At 44.3% G+C, this 17,241-nt stretch overlaps 1 protein-coding gene across 12 annotated transcripts in view; it reads left to right on the forward strand.

Moving 5' to 3' along the window:
* The window catches only part of Farp2 (FERM, ARH/RhoGEF and pleckstrin domain protein 2), a 124,767-nt gene that overhangs the window by 57,096 nt on the left and 50,430 nt on the right, over window positions 1–17,241 (forward strand). For all 12 annotated transcript variants that reach the window (XR_015451160.1, XM_004868482.3, XM_004868488.3 and 9 more), the window contains exons 6-8: window positions 4,405–4,502; window positions 6,841–6,955; window positions 10,280–10,427. Coding sequence is in view for 11 of the 12 variants with exons in the window: in XM_004868482.3 (XP_004868539.1) it covers window positions 4,405–4,502; window positions 6,841–6,955; window positions 10,280–10,427 (361 nt within the window). In the remaining variant the exon portion in view is untranslated. The remainder of the gene's footprint in view (window positions 1–4,404; window positions 4,503–6,840; window positions 6,956–10,279; window positions 10,428–17,241) is intronic.

Genomic DNA, 17,241 nt, shown 5'->3' on the forward strand with positions numbered 1-17,241 from the left:
TATATATTCTAGATAGTAGTCCTTTGTTTGAGGTACAGCTGCTAAAATTTTTTTCCCACATTGTAGGTTGTCTCTAGCTCTGTTGGTGGTTTCTCTTGCAGTGCAGAAGCTTTTTAATAAGATGAGATCCCAGCTGTTGATTCTTTGTGCTAGTTCCCGTGCTACTGAGGTTTTGTTCATAAAGTCTTTTCCTATGCCATTGTCTTCAAGAGTTTTATCTAACTTATCTTCCAGCAAGTTTAGTATTTCTGTTTTAATATTTAGACCTTTAATCCACTTCGATTTTAGTTTAGTGCATGATGAAAGATATGGATCTAGTTTTAATCTTTGGCAAGTTGAAATCCAGTTTTTCCAACACCATTTATTAAATAGGCTATCTTTCCTTCTGTGAGGTTGGCTCCTTTGTCAAAGATGAGTTGGCTGAGTATGTCTGGAGTTGTTTCTGCATCTTCTAATTTATTCACTGATCCTCTCAGGTCTGTTGCTTTGCCATTACCATGCTGTTTTTAATCACAGTAACTTTGTAGTGTAGTTTCGAGTTGGGGATTGTGATACCCCCTGTCATGTCTCTGTTGCCTAAAGTTGCTTTTGCTATTCTATGTCTTTTCTGGTTCCAGATAAACTTTTGGATTGTTTTCTCTAGTTCTGTGAAGTATATTGTTGGAATTTCAGTCGGCATTGCATTAAATCTATATAGTAGTTTTGGAAGTATGGCCATTTTCACTATATTGGTTCTTCCTACCCAGGAACAGGAGATACCTTTCCATTTTCTTATGTCCTCTTTGATCTCTTTTTTCAGAGTGCTGTAGTTTTCAGAGTAGAGGTCTTTTGGTTCCTTTGTTAGATTGATTCCTAGATATTTCATTTTTTTTGGATGCTATTGTAAAAGGAATTTTTTCCCTAATTTCTCTTTCAGTGAGTCTGTTATTTATGTACAAGAAGGCTGTTGTTTTTTGTGTTGACCTTGTATCCAGCTACTCTACTGAATCTGTCAATTAAGTCTAGAAGTCTTTTGGCGGGGTTTTTTTGGTCTTCTATGTAAAGTATCATATCATCAGCAAATAATGACAGTTTAACTTCTTCCTTTCCTATCTTTATTCCTTTTATTTCTTTCTCTTTTCTAATTGCTGTGGCTAATGTTTCCAGAACTGTATTGAACAGGAGTGGTGATAGTGGGCATCCTTGTCCTGTTCCTGATTTTAGTATGAAAGTTTTCAGTTTTTGACCATTTAGTATGATGTTGGCTGTTGGTTTTTCATAGATAGCCTTAATCAGGATGAGATAAAGACCTTCAATTCCAATTTTCTGTAGGGTTTTTTTTATCATGAATGGGTGTTGGATTTTGTTGAATGCCTTTTCTGCATCTATTGAGATGACCATATGGTTTTTGTCCTTGACTCTGTTAATACAGTGTATTACATTTATTGATTTACGGATGTTGAACCATCCTTGCATCCCTAGGATAAATCCAACTTGGTCAGGGTGTATGATCTTCTTGATGACCTTCTGTATTCTGTTTGCCAGTATCTTGTTGAGGATTTTTGCATCTGTGTTCATTAGGGAGATTGGCCTAGTTCTCTTTTTTGGTTGGGTCTTTCCCTGGTTTTGGAATCAAAGTAACACTTGCTTCCAGGAATGAATTTGGAAGTATTGCTTCCCTTTCAATTTCCTTGATGAGTTTAAAGAGTAATGGTGATAGTTCTTCTTTAAATGTCTTATAGAATTCAGCAGTGAAGCCATCAGGACCTGGGCTTTTCTTTGTTGGTAAATTTTTTATTACATTTTCAGTTTCTCTCATTATAATTGGAGTATTTAGAATTTCTGTATCTTGGGCCGGGGATTAACTCAGTGGTTTCATTACCTGCTGCGCAAGCACAAGGACCCGAGTTTGATCCCCAGTACCAAAAAAAAAAAAAAAAAAAGACTTTCTATATCTTCTTCATTTAACTTTGGCAGTTCGTTTGTATCTAGGAATCTCCATTTCTTCTGTATTTTCCATTTTATTAGAGTACAGGTTCTCGCAATAGGTATTGATGATCCTCTGGATTTCTGCTGGATCTGTTGTGACTTCACCTTTTTCATTCTTGATTGCATGGATTTGAGCCTTTTCTTTCCTTTTTTGATAAGGTTGGCTAAAGGTTTATCAATTTTATTTATTCCTTCAAAAAACCAACTCTGATTCATTGATTTTTTTGTATTGTTCTCTTAGTCTCCATTGCATTGATTTCTGCTCTGATCTTTATAATTTCCTCTCTTATACGAGCTTTGGGTTTGTTACGCTGTTCTTTTTCTAGAAGCTTGAGGTTCTGCGTTAGGTTAATTTGAACTCTCTCTGTTTTCCTAATATGGGCATTGACTGCTATGAATTTCCCGCTTAGAACTGCTTTCATTGTGTCCCATAGATTCCTGTATGTTGTACTGGCATTATCATTTACTTGTAGAAACTGTCTAATTTCTTCTTTTAATTTCCTCTGTGACCCATTGGTTGTTTAGGATGGTGTTATTCAATTTCCATGTGTTTGTGGGGGTTTTGCGGTTTCTTATGTTATTGATCTCCAATTTTATTGCATTATGGTCTGATAATGTAGAAGGAGTAACTTCACTTCTTTTACATTTACTTAGACATGTCCTATGAGCTAGCATGTGGTCTGTTTTGCAGAATGACCCATGTGCAGCCGAAAAGAATGTGTATTCAGGGCCGGGGATTTAGCTCAGTAGTTCTGCTGCCTGCCTCGCAAGCACAAGGACCTGAGTTTGATCCCCGGTACCAAAAAAAAAAAAAATGTGTATTCTGATTTTGTGGGGTGGAGCACTCTGTAAACATCTATTAAGTCCATTTGTTCATTTGCTTGGTTCAGTTCTAGAATTTCATTGTTCATTTTTTGTCTAGATGATCTGTCTATTTGTGATAGTGGGGTATTGAGGTCCCCCACTACAACTGTATTAGTGCTAAAAAAAAAAAGCCATGGTTCTGAGCTCATCTATTTTTTTTAATCAGTTTCTATTCTAGAGCCTCTAATCATGTCTCACTCTGCTCACCATCTCTGTAGTCATCTGGGAGATTATTTCTGGTTTGAATTTTTCTAGAGCCTCATTCATCTGTTTTGTTACTTCCTGTGCTATCAGTTCAGGGTGTCCAGGTGGTTGATTATCAGCCTTTCCACCTTGTTTCCCCCAGAATTTACCCTTGGTGGGGTGGAAGTCTGAGTTTGAGCCTTTCTTAAATGTCTTTTCATTTCTGTTTTTGGTACTGTCCTTGGTTTAATTCCTGGGTTGATACTTCGAAATTGCTTATTGTAAGTGTCTTTGTCACTTATAATTAGAACCCTTATGGAATGATTGCTTCTCAGAGGTGTCTTCCAGATATAGCTGGTCTTTAGGTTTTGAGTCTCTAATGACTCTGAGTCTATCTCATTTTTATTATACCAGGAAGGACAACTGATTAGATCAATCACAACACCTTAGCCCAAGTGATACAATCAGCAACACCATAGCATCAAGTACATCTTAGAAAATGACAATTTGTGGTAGCTATTAATCTGTCACCTTTAACTGTGAATTAAATCAAAATCGAGGACCAACCCAACATATGTTTATAGTGAATAAAGTCTTCAATATATCAACTTTGCCCTTCAGGATGGAGAGTTAGAAGGAGTTGGGGAGGGAGAGATAGATAGTAGAAGGATAGGGGAAGGTTAGCAGTGAGGCCAGAGGACACAGGCGAGAGAAGGAAAAAGAAAAGAAAAGAAAAATAAAGAATAGTTTATCATTCTTTATGGCTGAGTAGTACTTTTTATTTTTAAAAAAAGTCTTCTTTATCCAGTCTCCAATTGATGGGCACTTGGGCTGTTTCCAAGCTTTAGCTATTACAAACTGTGCTGCTGTGAACATTGGGTGCACAGATATCACTGTGGTATGATTCTTTTAATTCTTTTGGGAAGATACGCAGCAGGGGAATAGCTGGGTCAAATGGGACCTCTAATCCTGGTATTCTGAGGGTGTGTCTTAATTTTATATTTCTCTGTTTCATCCAGAATTGTGAGTGCAGTTTTGTAATATGAATTTGTAGCTTCCTCTTGTTGAAGTGTTCCTGCAGATAGTGTATGGTGTGGATGACAGCTTCCCTTTCTTTCTGTGTGTGTTGAAGTGCCTGTGTACTCAGTACCTTCTCTCTGATGTGTGTGACTCAGCCTGCTGAATCACTAGTTTCCTGCTTTTTACCTGGTCCCAGTTTCTGCATGAAAAGCCCATCGTGCTTGTGCCTATTTGCTGAGGGCCCTGCATGCTGCTCACTTCTCTCCTGCTGCTTCCCGGTCCCTTGTGCTCTCTGACTGCTGAGATGCGCCTGAGCCGTGTAAGAAGATGCTGGGATCTGACCCCTGTCTCCTTGTGGACCCCTTCTAGGTACTTGTTCGCCTTGCAGCTCAAGAGAGACCTGCTGGAGGAGCGCCTGACCTGTGCCGCCACTACTGCAGCCCTGCTCACATCCCACCTGCTGCAGGGTTTGTATCGCAGCCGCCAGGCAGTGTCACTGCACCACACCTCAGAGAGCCACACTGGGCTACAGGTGCACACGCAGACAGGGAGTGGGCCTGGCTAAAGAATGGGGCATTTCAGTTTGCATGCAGCTCACTTCTGCAAACGAACTCCTTGTGGCAAGTAGTCTCTATCCAGAGGCTCAAGGCCAAAATCTGTAGCCACATTGTTTTGGCTTGTTTCTCATTGGTGCTTTTATACATTTTAACAATATAAAACCCAGCATGGTGGCACACACCTTTAATCCCAGCACTTAGGAAGCTGAGGCCTGAGGCAGGAGACTAACCATGAGTTTGAGGCCAGCCTGGGCTACATAGTGAGCTCAAGGCCAGCCTGAACTATGTAGTGAGACCCTGTCTCAAAGAAACTAAAAAACAAATCAATCCAACAACAACAGTATATTTTCATTTGAGAGTCAGACCATAAGGCAGTCTCAGCTTATCCAGAAAGGGGCCTCCTAGGAGTAAAGGTCACAGTCCGCTCTGACTGGTATAACCATGAAGGAAGATGAAAGCATTCCTTCAGTACCTCACATGGAGCAAGAGGCAATGCAGAGGGTGTGAAGAACTCTCATTGCCTCAGAGATGAAGAAGTGGAGATTTCTTGAGAAGCGGTGCATGTGCCCAGGACCCCGTCCGGCTGCTGACTGTCGTGCCGGAGGAGGGATCAGCTCACATTGCTTCTGGACTGGAGTTCAGCACATCCTGCTCAGCAGCCTGACTTTCCCAAGATTTTAATGCAGGACATCTGACACAGACAGTTTTGGGAACCAGCAAGTGTAGGGTTGTTTGTAAACCCCAGTCCTCCTCAGGTGCACCCTCTCCAGGTAGCACATTTCCTGTGGCTTTGCCATCCTGTGCAGTGGGACTTGACTGTGCTAACGAGTGCTTTCACTGTGACTTTGGCTTTTTCTTTTTGGGCCTGAAGCCTTCTTGGATAGACAGATTTTCAGAGCATTCTGCACACTGCTGGTTGGGTCCGCTTGCTAGAAGGCTGGTTGGACTGCAATTCTTAATGCCTCGTCCGCCTACAGCCTTACCTCAGAGTGTGCCTAGGTGGAAGGCAGCAGAGTCCTGTAGCAGCATCTGAGCTGGTCTTCCTGCTGCAGAGACAGTTGGGCAAGGGGCAAAGTGGACAGGATCTCAGTTGGGATGGGCAGCTCACTGAAATGCATGGCTGTGCCATGCTTGGGTCAGACTGTCCCTGTTGGTAGGGACAGAAGCTGCAGTGGCTGGATGTCGTGGGGTCTCTCCAGTGGATCCACAGGGAGCGAGCGCCACATTGCACTTGCAACCCTCCTGCAAATTCAGAATTGTATGAGAATGAGAAAAGTATATTGCTTAAAATCATTGGGGTAGAAGTGTTAAAAACATTTGTAGACTTAGAATAGATGAAATTACAAACACATAATTTGAAAGGCCCTGAAGGAGAAATACGATTTAAAATACATGCTCCTGATCTGGGCATGGTGGTGCATGCCTGTAATCCCAGTGCTCAGGAGGATAAGGCAGGTTTGCTACAAGTTTGAGGCCAGCCTCGCTTACATAGTGAGTTCAAGGTCAGCCTGAACTGCATTGTGAGACCCTGTTTCTAAATAAATGCATACATAGATTAAAAAATACACCTACCTGAAAGAACAGTGCATTATCCTGGTTGTAATAGTCATCAGTGTACAGCATGCCCTGCTGCACTTAAATGTAAAGTGTAGGTTTTTTTGTTTTTTGTGGGTTTTTTGGTACTGGGGATCGAACTCGGGTTCTTCTGCTTGCAAGGTGAGCGGCGGAACCACTGAGCTAAATCCCTGGCCCCTGTAAAGTGTAGTTTTAAAAAATAATGAAAGCCAGGTATGGTAGCACATGCTTGTAATCCTAGTGCTCTGGGGGCGCTGAGGCAGGAGGCCTACAAGTTCAAACCTAGCCTGTGCAACTTAGCAAGATCCTGTCTAAAAAAATAAGACAACAACTGGGGATGTAAGTCAGTGTGAAGGTCCTAGTTCAGTCCCCAGGACCATCGATGATTGATTGATGGCTTGGTTGCACACGAGACTCAAGGCTTGCTATCCACCTTCCCAGAGCCCCTGTCTAGAGTCGTCGGGAATTAAGAACAATTCCTTTTATTTGTCATTATATTTGCTTTGAACACCATAAAAGGAAAAATACAGAATCTTGGGGGTTTTAGCAGTGTAGTACATACTTTATTGCAGGCTTAGTGATACTTTTTTACTGTTAATGTGCACATTTGACATGCACATGCTTGTTATTTATTTCACAATCGAAGTGACAGACTTTCTTTGTCTCATCTCAGCGGAAATAGGAGATTACGATGAAACCCTGGACCGAGAGCACCTGAAAGCCAATGTGTACTTGCCCAGCCAGGAGCAGGCTTTCGAGAAGATCCTGGCCTTCCATCGGAGGCACACGTGAGTCGCTCTCAACGCTATTGTGAATGGTGTGTGACCAGAGGGCTTCTCCTTCTCCTTACCCAGGCCTCAGGGCCCAGTGTGCAGTCATTCCTGCAGGCCCTGCTGCTTTAGGAAGGGATGGCAAGGACCTCAGGGCCTGGGGAGAAGGATGCTGGCAAGCAGAGTGCCCTGCCGGGGCAGGAGCTGCTCCCAGCATAAAGGAAGCTGGAAAGATGTGCCAGGTCCTCGGCATGGCAAGATTCCTCCTTCAAGTGGAACCTGTCCATGCTGTGCAGAATGCAACACGACTGAGTGTCCACCACACTGGCATCCGCCTTGACCCTGGTGCTCTGGAGGGATGGAAGCAGTTGGAGAGTAGTGTCCCGAGAGCAGGGGCTGCTGTGGGCTGGGACTCTGCCAGGGCAGAAGGTCCGCCTGTGACAGTTGCTTTGCCATTGTGAAGGGGCTGTTAAGATGCAAGTCTGCTTTGTTAGATAATGCCCGCGTGATGCTGTGCTGGACCCTCCTGATGGCCCTTCTGTTCCCTAGCCTCGTGTGGATGCCTGCCACTGCTGCAGGTTGGTCCCTGTCACGGCACTGGCAGGGCAGTTGGAATAGCACAGACTGAGGCTGCTGGCCTTTGTCTACCCTGTGAGATGGACTCGGTGCGTGTCACCTCTCACAGTGCCTGGCTCAGGCACTTTGTGTGTGAATGTGCATGAGTACAGCTGCCAGCGAGATCCCTGCAGTACAAGGATCACACAGCCCCTGCACCGTGAGCTGGGGTCATGGGCAGTGCCCACTCAGTGGGGTGGTGCAGTGAAGGTGGAAGAGCCCTTTGAGGGCCCGGCAGATGAAAGGGCAGGCGGCACCCAGGCGGAGCACCAGCAGGGGTGGGGGGTGTCTGGCAGGACGCTGCCAGCTGCAGCTGAGGACTGGTGTACACAGTGCCAGGTGATGCGAGCAGCCAGGCTCAGTGCCACACACACCCGAGTGGCAGGAAGTGCAGCCCTGTCTCTGGATGCTAACTTGTCTACCACAGCATCCAAAGCTGTTGTGCATCCTTTGCTTATTTTAGTTATTCTTTGTGTAGGTTTTTAAAAAGACAATAGTGGGCGGGCATTTAGCTCAGTGGCACCACGCCTGCCTCGCAAGCGCAAGGTCCTGAGTTCAATCCCCGGTACCAAAAAAAAAGACAATAGTGTACATTTATCTTATGATTCTAACAGTTCTTAATGACCCACTGGAAACACCTTTATAATCACTAGATGGGATGTTACAGAAGTGTCTTTCTTGACTTTACCATGTGTATTTTGAATCTTGGAAACAACAGGAAATTTAAAGTTGACTACTCACACTTGGGAGTTCATAATGATGACTACTGTTTCAATTAGATGTACAAAGTTAATGAAATGAATGGCAAAACCACTGGGCATAGTCACACATGCCTGTAATCCCAGCTATTCATGAGGCTGAGATGGGGAGTCACAAGTTTAAGACCAGCCTGGACTGGGGATTTAGCTCAGAGGTTTCGCCGCCTGCTGCACAAGCGCAAGGACCCGAGTTCGATCCCTGGTAAAGACCAGCCTGGTCAACTTAAATATCCTGTCTCAAAATAAAATTTTAACAGAGGATGTACCTCAGTGGTAGAGTGCTTGTCTACCTTCATGAGTCCCTGGGTCCAGTCCCTAATACTGCACAAAAGACTACAAGGAGGGGGGAGGAGGAACAAAATCTACATTTGTTAGAGCCCATGTCTCCTTTAGACACCAAACTCATGAGTCTTCTCCTTAAGTGTCCGTTGTACTTTGTGGTGGGTTTGGCTTGGTTTTGTTTTGTTTGGGGTTTTTTGGGGGTTTTTTTTTGTACTGGGGATCCGACTCAGGACCTTGCGCTTGCGAGACAGGTGCAGTGCCACTGAGCTAAATCCCTGGCCCTGTGGAATTTTTTAATTCTTGTTTTTTGTGGTCCTGGGGATTGAACCCAGGGTTCATTTGAACATTCTAGGCAGGTACTCTACCACAAAGCTATTATAGCCCCGGCCCGTTTTATTTTTGATAGAGGGTCTTGCTAAGTTGTCTAGGCTATCCCCGAACTTAGTGATCCTCCTGCTTCAGCCTCCCAAGTAGTTCCATTAGTGGTTATTGATCATGCATTAAATGGTAGAAATGAAAGTCTTAAAAATGTTCACTGAAGGCTTTACTAATAACTGTAACTTTCAGAACTGGAACTTCATCCTGAGCATTCTTTCTTGTCAGTGATGACTTATTAAACTGTAAGTCAGATGGGCCGCGGATTTAGCTCAGTGGTTCTGCCGCCAGCCTCACAAGCGCAAGGTCCTGAGTCCTATCCCCAGTACACACCCCCCAAAAAAACCTCTGTAAGTCAGTAACCAGGCTTCTGTATCCTAATCCCTAAATGGAAATCATGGACCAAAGAAACCCACATAGTTGCATTGTTTCTTAAAGATTCCAAAGCTCAGGCCTTTGAAGTAAAGAGAAGGAAAAACATGTTATGAGAAGATCTCATGTGTGGGTTCAGGCACTAAACATGGGCACCCTGGCAGGAGCACCTTCCCTCTGCCCTTCTGAGACCCCAAGAGCATCACTCCTGGAGGCTGACACTGCCCGGGACAGGCTCGCTTCTGTCTTCTGGTGACTGGACCTCAGGTTGCACAAGGGAGACCTTTCTGTGGATAAAACCACTCGCTTTGTCATTATTTTTCATTCAACTTCATAAGTTCATTTTACTGTGTTCTAATGGCTGGAAGTGTTGTTATGAAAATAACTTCTAAAAGTATTAAAATGGACTTCATAAGACACTGCATCATCTGTGGCTTTTCCTCTATTTAATATTTGACAGCCACAGCCAGGCATGGTGGCGCATGACTATAATCCTAGCACTTGGGAGGCTGAAGCAGAGGATCACTGTGAGTTTGAGGCCAGCTTGGGCTGCATAGTGAGTTCGAGGCCAGCCTGAATTATAGAGTGAGACCCTGTCTCAAAAAAAAAAAACAACCAAAACTTGACAGCTGCATGCAGTATACAGTTTGCACATGACCACGTCACTCAAGCAAACTATAGCCACAGGAGACAGTCTGCATTTTAGTGAGTGAGTTGGAATAGAGAGGGGTAGAGGGAAATTGGCCTGCATGTGTGGCGTGTTGTTTGTCGTAGGTAAATACAAAGGAGTAAACCATCTACTCTCTGAAAACAGTCTCCTTTGTGTGTTGGTCAGTTGGTTTTGTTTTGCTTAGTTTTCCTGATCACTTCTCTAATGTGTTTTGGTTCTTTCAGAAACCTAGTGTTTCACTGATAACAGTCAAGCTGTCCTTCCTTGCAGGGGCCAGACGCCTGCTGAGTCAGATTTCCAGGTGCTGGAAATTGCTCGGAAGTTGGAAATGTACGGCATCAGGTTTCACACAGCTTCCGACAGGGAGGGGACCAAGATTAACCTGGCTGTTTCCCACATGGGTGTCCTTGTGTTCCAGGTAGGCAGGAAGGGGCAGGGGCATGGCGGGGTGGTGATATGGTGAGACAATGCAGCTTGGTCAGGTTTCTGCTATGTTTATTGGGAAATTTTTGTCTGATGAAGAAGATGTTAGATCTGGAAGATGAAATTTGCATGATGCCTGCTCTCTTTCACCAGGTAGAGAAATGGTTTTTCTTGTCCTTCTCTAGCACAGTGTGATTACTCTCACTGTCCTGGAGCCCCCAGACTCCCAGCTACCCACTGATCCCCACAGGCTGCCCTGGCCCCAGGATGCCCATCTCTTCACAGTGTGCATTCTGGTGTTGAACTAAAGGCATTCCCTTCGAGTCCTAAACTGCAGCTCTCCTCTTCCCCTGGGCTCTGTCTCATTTCTAGGGTGAAACTGCCAGGCTGTGAGAGCTCTGTCACAGGGACTCTGGCTACCTCGGATGGCCAGGGTGCTGGAACTGGAAACAGAGAGCCTGGTCTTACCTGTGTGAGAAGCTGTTGCAGCTCAGACAGGAGGTGGAGCGGCTGCTCCCTCTGCTACAGGAGTCAAGGTCTCTTTGCAGGTGTGAGTCCAGAGGAGGGATGAGGCGACTCCCTGAAAGGACAGGCTCAGGAAAGCCTGCAGCCATCGGAGCGGGGGCAGCCTCCATGTCTTGGCTGCTCTGCAAGTCTGCTAGCTGGATGGGAACCTGCAGGCGTCACTGGGCCCTGTGTAGGTGGCCTCTAGCTTGGGAGAGTGCACCCTACACACACACACCCCACCCCCACCCACCCCCCGTGGTCAAAGACCTCATGCACACTCTCAATCCCATAGAAGAGCTGAGAAAATTAGGACAGCACAGAGCTACCCTGTGGCTTGGCCTAGACCTGCTCTTTATCAGCACGCAGTCCCCTTGCTTCAGGACCTGTGCTTCCTCCCACCTGCACATACCCCTGCCCGCCTTACACCTGTGTTTTCTCAAGTGTTAGGAAGTGAGTGGCATACATCTTCACCTGAGTCCCTTCGCCTGTATTTCCAGAGAATGGGCAATTCCCTTACACATCCACAATGAGGTCGTCACTGGTTCTTTATCTGTTGTGTTGTTTATTTTCCAGTTTTGTCAGAAGGCCCACTGGTGTCCTTTTATAGCTTTTGTTCTCTGGGGCCAGTTGCAGGCTGGGGCCTGGTGGGGCATCTAGCCCTCATGTCTCTGGTCTCCTCAGTGCTGGGCCATTTTCACGGCCTTTCCTTTAGCCCCAGTAGCAGTGCAGTATTAAAAGAGCTGCCCTTTTATTGTTAATAGTGTATGTGTCTGTGGTGTGATGGATGTCTCCCTGTGATTAGATTTGGTGGCATGTTCCAGCTGGACCCCCACAAAATGTTGTGACCTTCAGGCTGTCTCACATGGAGGCACCATGAACTGTCCGTCCCCACTGGTGACACGGACCTCAACCCCTGGGTTTCCTGGAACTTCACTATGAAGTTAGTGCCTATCTCCATGAACTGGTAAGCAGTCTATGGAGACCCTTTTCGACCACAAACATGTCATCCACCCTCCTCGCGGTTCCTCCTGGTTTCAGGTCTGCCAGTGCCTCTGGCTGAATCAGTCCTGACCATGGAGATCACAGCCCCTGCTCTCCAGGGGCCCCACTTGCAGGCACAAGGATGACCAGGGAGTGGCCACTGCCTGAGGAAAGTCTGCGTTGTGAAGGACAGGTGGCAAATTTATTCAGAAAAAACTGGACCGTGCCAAGGATAGAAGAGATGGAAAAACAGAACAATAATCTACCCTCTCCTCAGGGGGTTCATCTTTCATCCATTAGATTGTGTCAGGACTGGAAATTTGCCTGATCTTGTATTTTTTTTTTTTTTTGGTACTGAGGATCGAACTCGGGAACTTGGGCTTGTGAGGCAGGCACCAGAACCACTGAGCTAAATCCCCAGCCCTGCCTGATCTTGTATTATGCTCATGAAATGTAGGAGCATTCCTTTATGGGAAATGTAAGACTTTTTATTTTGTAAGATTTTATTACACTGTATAGCACCTGCCTGGCAAGCGCAAGGCCCTGAGTTCCATTCCTGGTACCAAAAAAAAAAAAAAAAAAGATTTTATTCCAGCCTTTTTTGTAATAATAAAATATTAGGAATTAATCATTAGGAACCCAGTTAAATAAATGGCAGTTACCCATATGATGGCGCATTGGGCAGCTGTACAAAAAATGAGGACTCTGACCAGCAGCCAGCCTCATACTAAATGGTCAAAAACTGAAAACCTTCATGCTAAAATCAGGAACAAGACAAGAATGTCCACTATCACCACTCCTGTTCAATATAGTTTTGGAAACATTAGCCACAGCAATGAGACAAGAGAAAGAAAAGGAATAAAGATAGGAAAGAAAGAAGTTAAACTGTTATTATTTGCTGACAATATGATACTCTACAAAAAAACCTCCGCCAGAAGACTTCTAGACTTAATTGACAGATTCAGTAGAGTACCTGGATACAAAAGGTCAACACTCAAAAATCATGTAAACTCTTTTTTTTTTTTTTTTTGGTACCGGGGATTGAACTCGGGTCCTTGCGCAACACTCAAAAATCAGTAGCCTTCTTGTACACAAATAACACTCAGTGAGAGAGAAATTAGGGAAACAATCCCTTTCACAATAGCATCCAAAAAAATGAAATATATAGGAATCAATCTAATGAAGGAAGTAAAAGACCTCTACACTGAGAACTACAGCACTCTGAAAAAAGATATCGAAGAGGATATAAGAAAATGGAAAGAGGGCCGGGGATTTAGCTCAGTGGTTCCGCCGCCTGCCTTGCAAGCACAAGGACCTGAGTTCAATCCCCGGTACCAAAAAAAAAAAAAGAAAATGGAAAGACATCCCCTTTTCCTAGATAGGAAGAACCAATATAGTGAAAATGACCATACTTCTAAAACTGCTACACAGATTTAATGTAATACCGATTGAAATTCCACAATATGTTTCACAGAACTAGAGAAAACAATCCAAAAGTTCATCTGGAACCAGAAGAGACATAGGATAGCAAAAGCAATTCTAGGCAACAGAGTCATGACAGGGGGTATCACAATCCCCAACTTGAAACTGCACTACAAAGCCACTGTGATAAAAACAGCATGGTACTGGCAAAGCAACAGACCCAGGGATCAGTGGAATAGATTAGCAGATGCAGAAACAACTGCAGACATACTCAGCTACCTCATCTTTGACAAAGGAGCAAACCATCCTCACTGGAGGAAAGAAAGCCTATTTAATAAATGTTGTTGGAAAAACTGGATTTCAACTTGCCAAAGATTAAAACTAGATCCATATCTTTCATTATGCACTAAACTAAAATCGAAGTGGATTAAAGATCTAAATACTAAAACAGAAACACTAAACTTTCTGGAAGACAAGTTAGGTAGAACTCTCAAAGACATTGGCATAGGAAAGGACTTTTTGAGACATTAAAAGCTGTATTTATTTTTTCCACCACCAGTCTTCTATAAAATTGATTACAGATCAATTAAAAACTTGATTACAGTACGAAAGATTCAATTGCAAGTACCAAAGTGACATTGTGACAAGGATATAAAAATGAGTCAGGAGTGAGTGGATTCACAGATAATAACACTGCTTTAGGAAAGGACTTTTTGAACAAATCCTCAGCACGGGAACTAGCACAAGGAATCAACAAATAGGATCTCATTAAAAAGCTTCTCCATTGCAAAAGAAACCACCAACAGAGCTAAGAGACAGCCTACAATGTGGGAAAAAATTTTTGCCAGCTGTACCTCAGACAACGGACTACTATCTAGAATATATAAAGAACTCAAAAAAATCAGACTCCTCAAATATAAAGACCCAGTTCAAAAATGGGCATCTGAAATGAACAGACGTTTCTCAGTCATAGAAGTAAAAGCAGCAAATAAACATATGAAAAAATGTTCAACATCAGTGGTCATTCGAGAGATGTAAATTGAGAACAATGCTGAGATTCCACCTCCCCCACAAAGAATGGCTGCTATCATGAAATCAACCAACAACAAATGCTGGCGGGGGTGTGGGAAGAAAGGAACCCTCCATGGTTGGTGGGAGTGCAACCACTGTGGAAATCAATATGGAGATAACTCAAACAACTAGGATTGGAAGTCCCATTTGACCCAGCTATTCCCCTACGGGGGATCTTCCCCAAAGAATTAAAAGAATCATACCACAGCGATATCTGTGCACCCATGTTCATAGCAGCACAGTTTGTAATAGCTAAGGTTTGGAAACAGCCCAAGTGCCCATCCACTGGATAAAGAAGATGTGGGGTTTTTTTATAAAATGGAGTACTGCTCAGCCATAAAGAATGAGAAGCTAGAGTCATTTATAGCTAAATGGATGCACTCTTAAGTGAAATAAATAGGACACACATGTGTAGTAAATACCAAATAGTTTCTCTGCTGTGAGAAACTGAAAGTGTAAGAATCAAAATGTATAATTGATATTGTGAAATAGGGAGAAAATGTTTAAAGAAATAGGGGAAGTGGGAGGGGAAGGGGAAAGGAAAGAAGGGACAAGAAAAAATAGAAAAGGAAACAAAGTCTTTGTAACTAGGGAATAGTGGAGGGGGTGAAGGGAGGTCTGGGGAAAAAATAAGAACCAAGATACATCATGTAAAGGTACAAGATCCCAGTGATGAATATAACTGTTGTATACCTAAAATGTACCAATAAACTAAATGGAAAAAAATATTGAATACCCTTTGCCTTGCCGGGGCCGGGGCGGGGGTGGGACTCTGTGTAGATGCTGACGCATGAAACATTCTTTCAGATACGTCATTGTAGACACACAAGATCCAGAAGTGCATGCGGTGCTGCTCGGGGGGAAATGTTACCCACACACACTGTGTTCCGTACAGAGTAAGCTGGGGACAGTAAAGGCCCCAGAAGGGTGACTCCAGCTTTAGGCTTTGGGAGAAGAGTGAGAGGAAGACTCCTCACTGATAGCCCAGTTGTGTACTGCCACAGTTCCTTTTCAGAAACTCAGAAGTAGAAGATGCTGATCTCTGAAATAAGAGCAGAATGCTGGAACAGGAGCAAAAGGAGAACAGGGAATTGCTTGCAGAGTAAGAAATAGGATTGCTGATGGAACAGTTGGCAGAAGGAAAATGCCTGCAAGATAAAGTTGAGGAAATCACCACAAGTGAGATTAAAAGATAAAAGGAAGAAAGATAGGGTAAAGGAAATGAAAAAAGCAACCCAAGAGGTCCAACATCCAGTGTACAGGAATTCCAGAGGCAAGTACAGTGTAGGCAAGGGAGGACACTGTTGAAGGAAGCACATGAGGAGGAATCCCCAGTACTAAAGCATGATCTCCAGCTTGAAGGTGCCTGCAAGTTCCCAGTATGACGGTGAGCCAAGATTGGCATAGATCATTGAGAAGTTTCAGGATAGCAGGGACGATCCAGGGAGGAGATAGGGGAAAGGGGAGGGAAGAGAAGAGAAAGGAAAGGAAAAAGAAATTAAAATGGGGGCTGGGGATTTAGCTCAGTGGTTCTGGTGCCTGCCTCACAAGCACAAGTTCCTGAGATCGATCCCCAGTACCAAAAAAAAAAAAAAATTAAAATGGCCTTGGCTTGTCGGCAGCAACCCTGGAGACTGGAAGACATGGGGTGGGTGTGGTGGCACATACCTGCAATCCAAGCACTCAGGAGGCTGAGGCAGGAAGTTTGCCAGGAGTCCAAGGCCAGCCTGGACTACATAGTGGGTTCAAGGCCAATCTGAACTACATAGTGTGAAACCCTGTCTCAAAAAAAAAACAAACAAACCTCAGAAACTTAGAAGATTATTTCCAACCTAGAATTCTGTGTCCTGTCTAATGTGACTTTTGTACAGCGAGGAAAGAAGGTGTTTTTCAGATACGGAAATTTAAGAAAATTTAACTTCTATACACCCTTCTTCAGGTTATCACCAGAGGACAGAATAAACTGAGAGTGAGAGTTGAAGAAAGAGGCCCATGTGAGCGACAGGACAGGAAAGCACAACCTGTGCCCAAGCCGAGAGAAGTTTCTCAGCATCAGCTGCCAGAGAGAGACCCAGGCGTTATTTATCTTTCTTCTTTTCTTTTTTTGAGGAGATAGAGGTTGAACCCAGCGCCTTATTGTGGGATGAGGCCTCATGAAGCTGCCAGGGCTCACCTTGAACTTGTAACTCTCCTGGCTCAGTAGCATGCCTGCTTTCCCTGAGATATGTCTTGTGCTAGCCCATACTGGAGAATATTAGTGTTTCGTAGGAAGCTTGGGCTGAATTGGTGATGTATACATATGAACTTTAACAAGTAAAAAGAGGCCGTTAGTAACTGATGAAAAGTTCAAAGTAAAATAGGAAGCCAAGTATAGCTATAATTCACCTTGGCCCAACTTAACACACAGTACTTATACTGTTGGCAACCTAAGCACTGGAGCCTGGCCTCGCCCAGGCCGCAGTGTTGCAGCTACTTAGGAGACCGAGGTGGAGAGTTCTCCTGAGCCCAGAAGTTCAAGCCCTGCCTGGGCAGCGCGTTGGAACTCCATCTAGGTGATGATGGTGGTAGTGAGGATGATATGAATGCTACACTTAAATTTTACTGACAACTAGGGCAGCTTGGGGAAGGGTAGGTTTGAGGACGCGATGGTGACCAAAGGCCAGGCAGCGTGGTCTCAGGGTAGGAAACGCTCTAGTGGTCTTAAACGTGCCCTTTCCCACTGAGGCGCGCTTGGATGACATCTCTCTCTGTCAAGTAGGTGCAGTGGATGGAGGCCCTGACGGTCCTTGAGTTTCCCATTTATGTCTTTGGATTGTGGCGGAGACCCC

The sequence above is a fragment of the Heterocephalus glaber genome, unplaced genomic scaffold (assembly GCF_053883595.1).
Source record: "Heterocephalus glaber isolate CG9 unplaced genomic scaffold, H.glaber_assembly_v1.0 deba00001226, whole genome shotgun sequence".
Classification (NCBI taxonomy): domain Eukaryota; kingdom Metazoa; phylum Chordata; class Mammalia; order Rodentia; family Bathyergidae; genus Heterocephalus; species Heterocephalus glaber.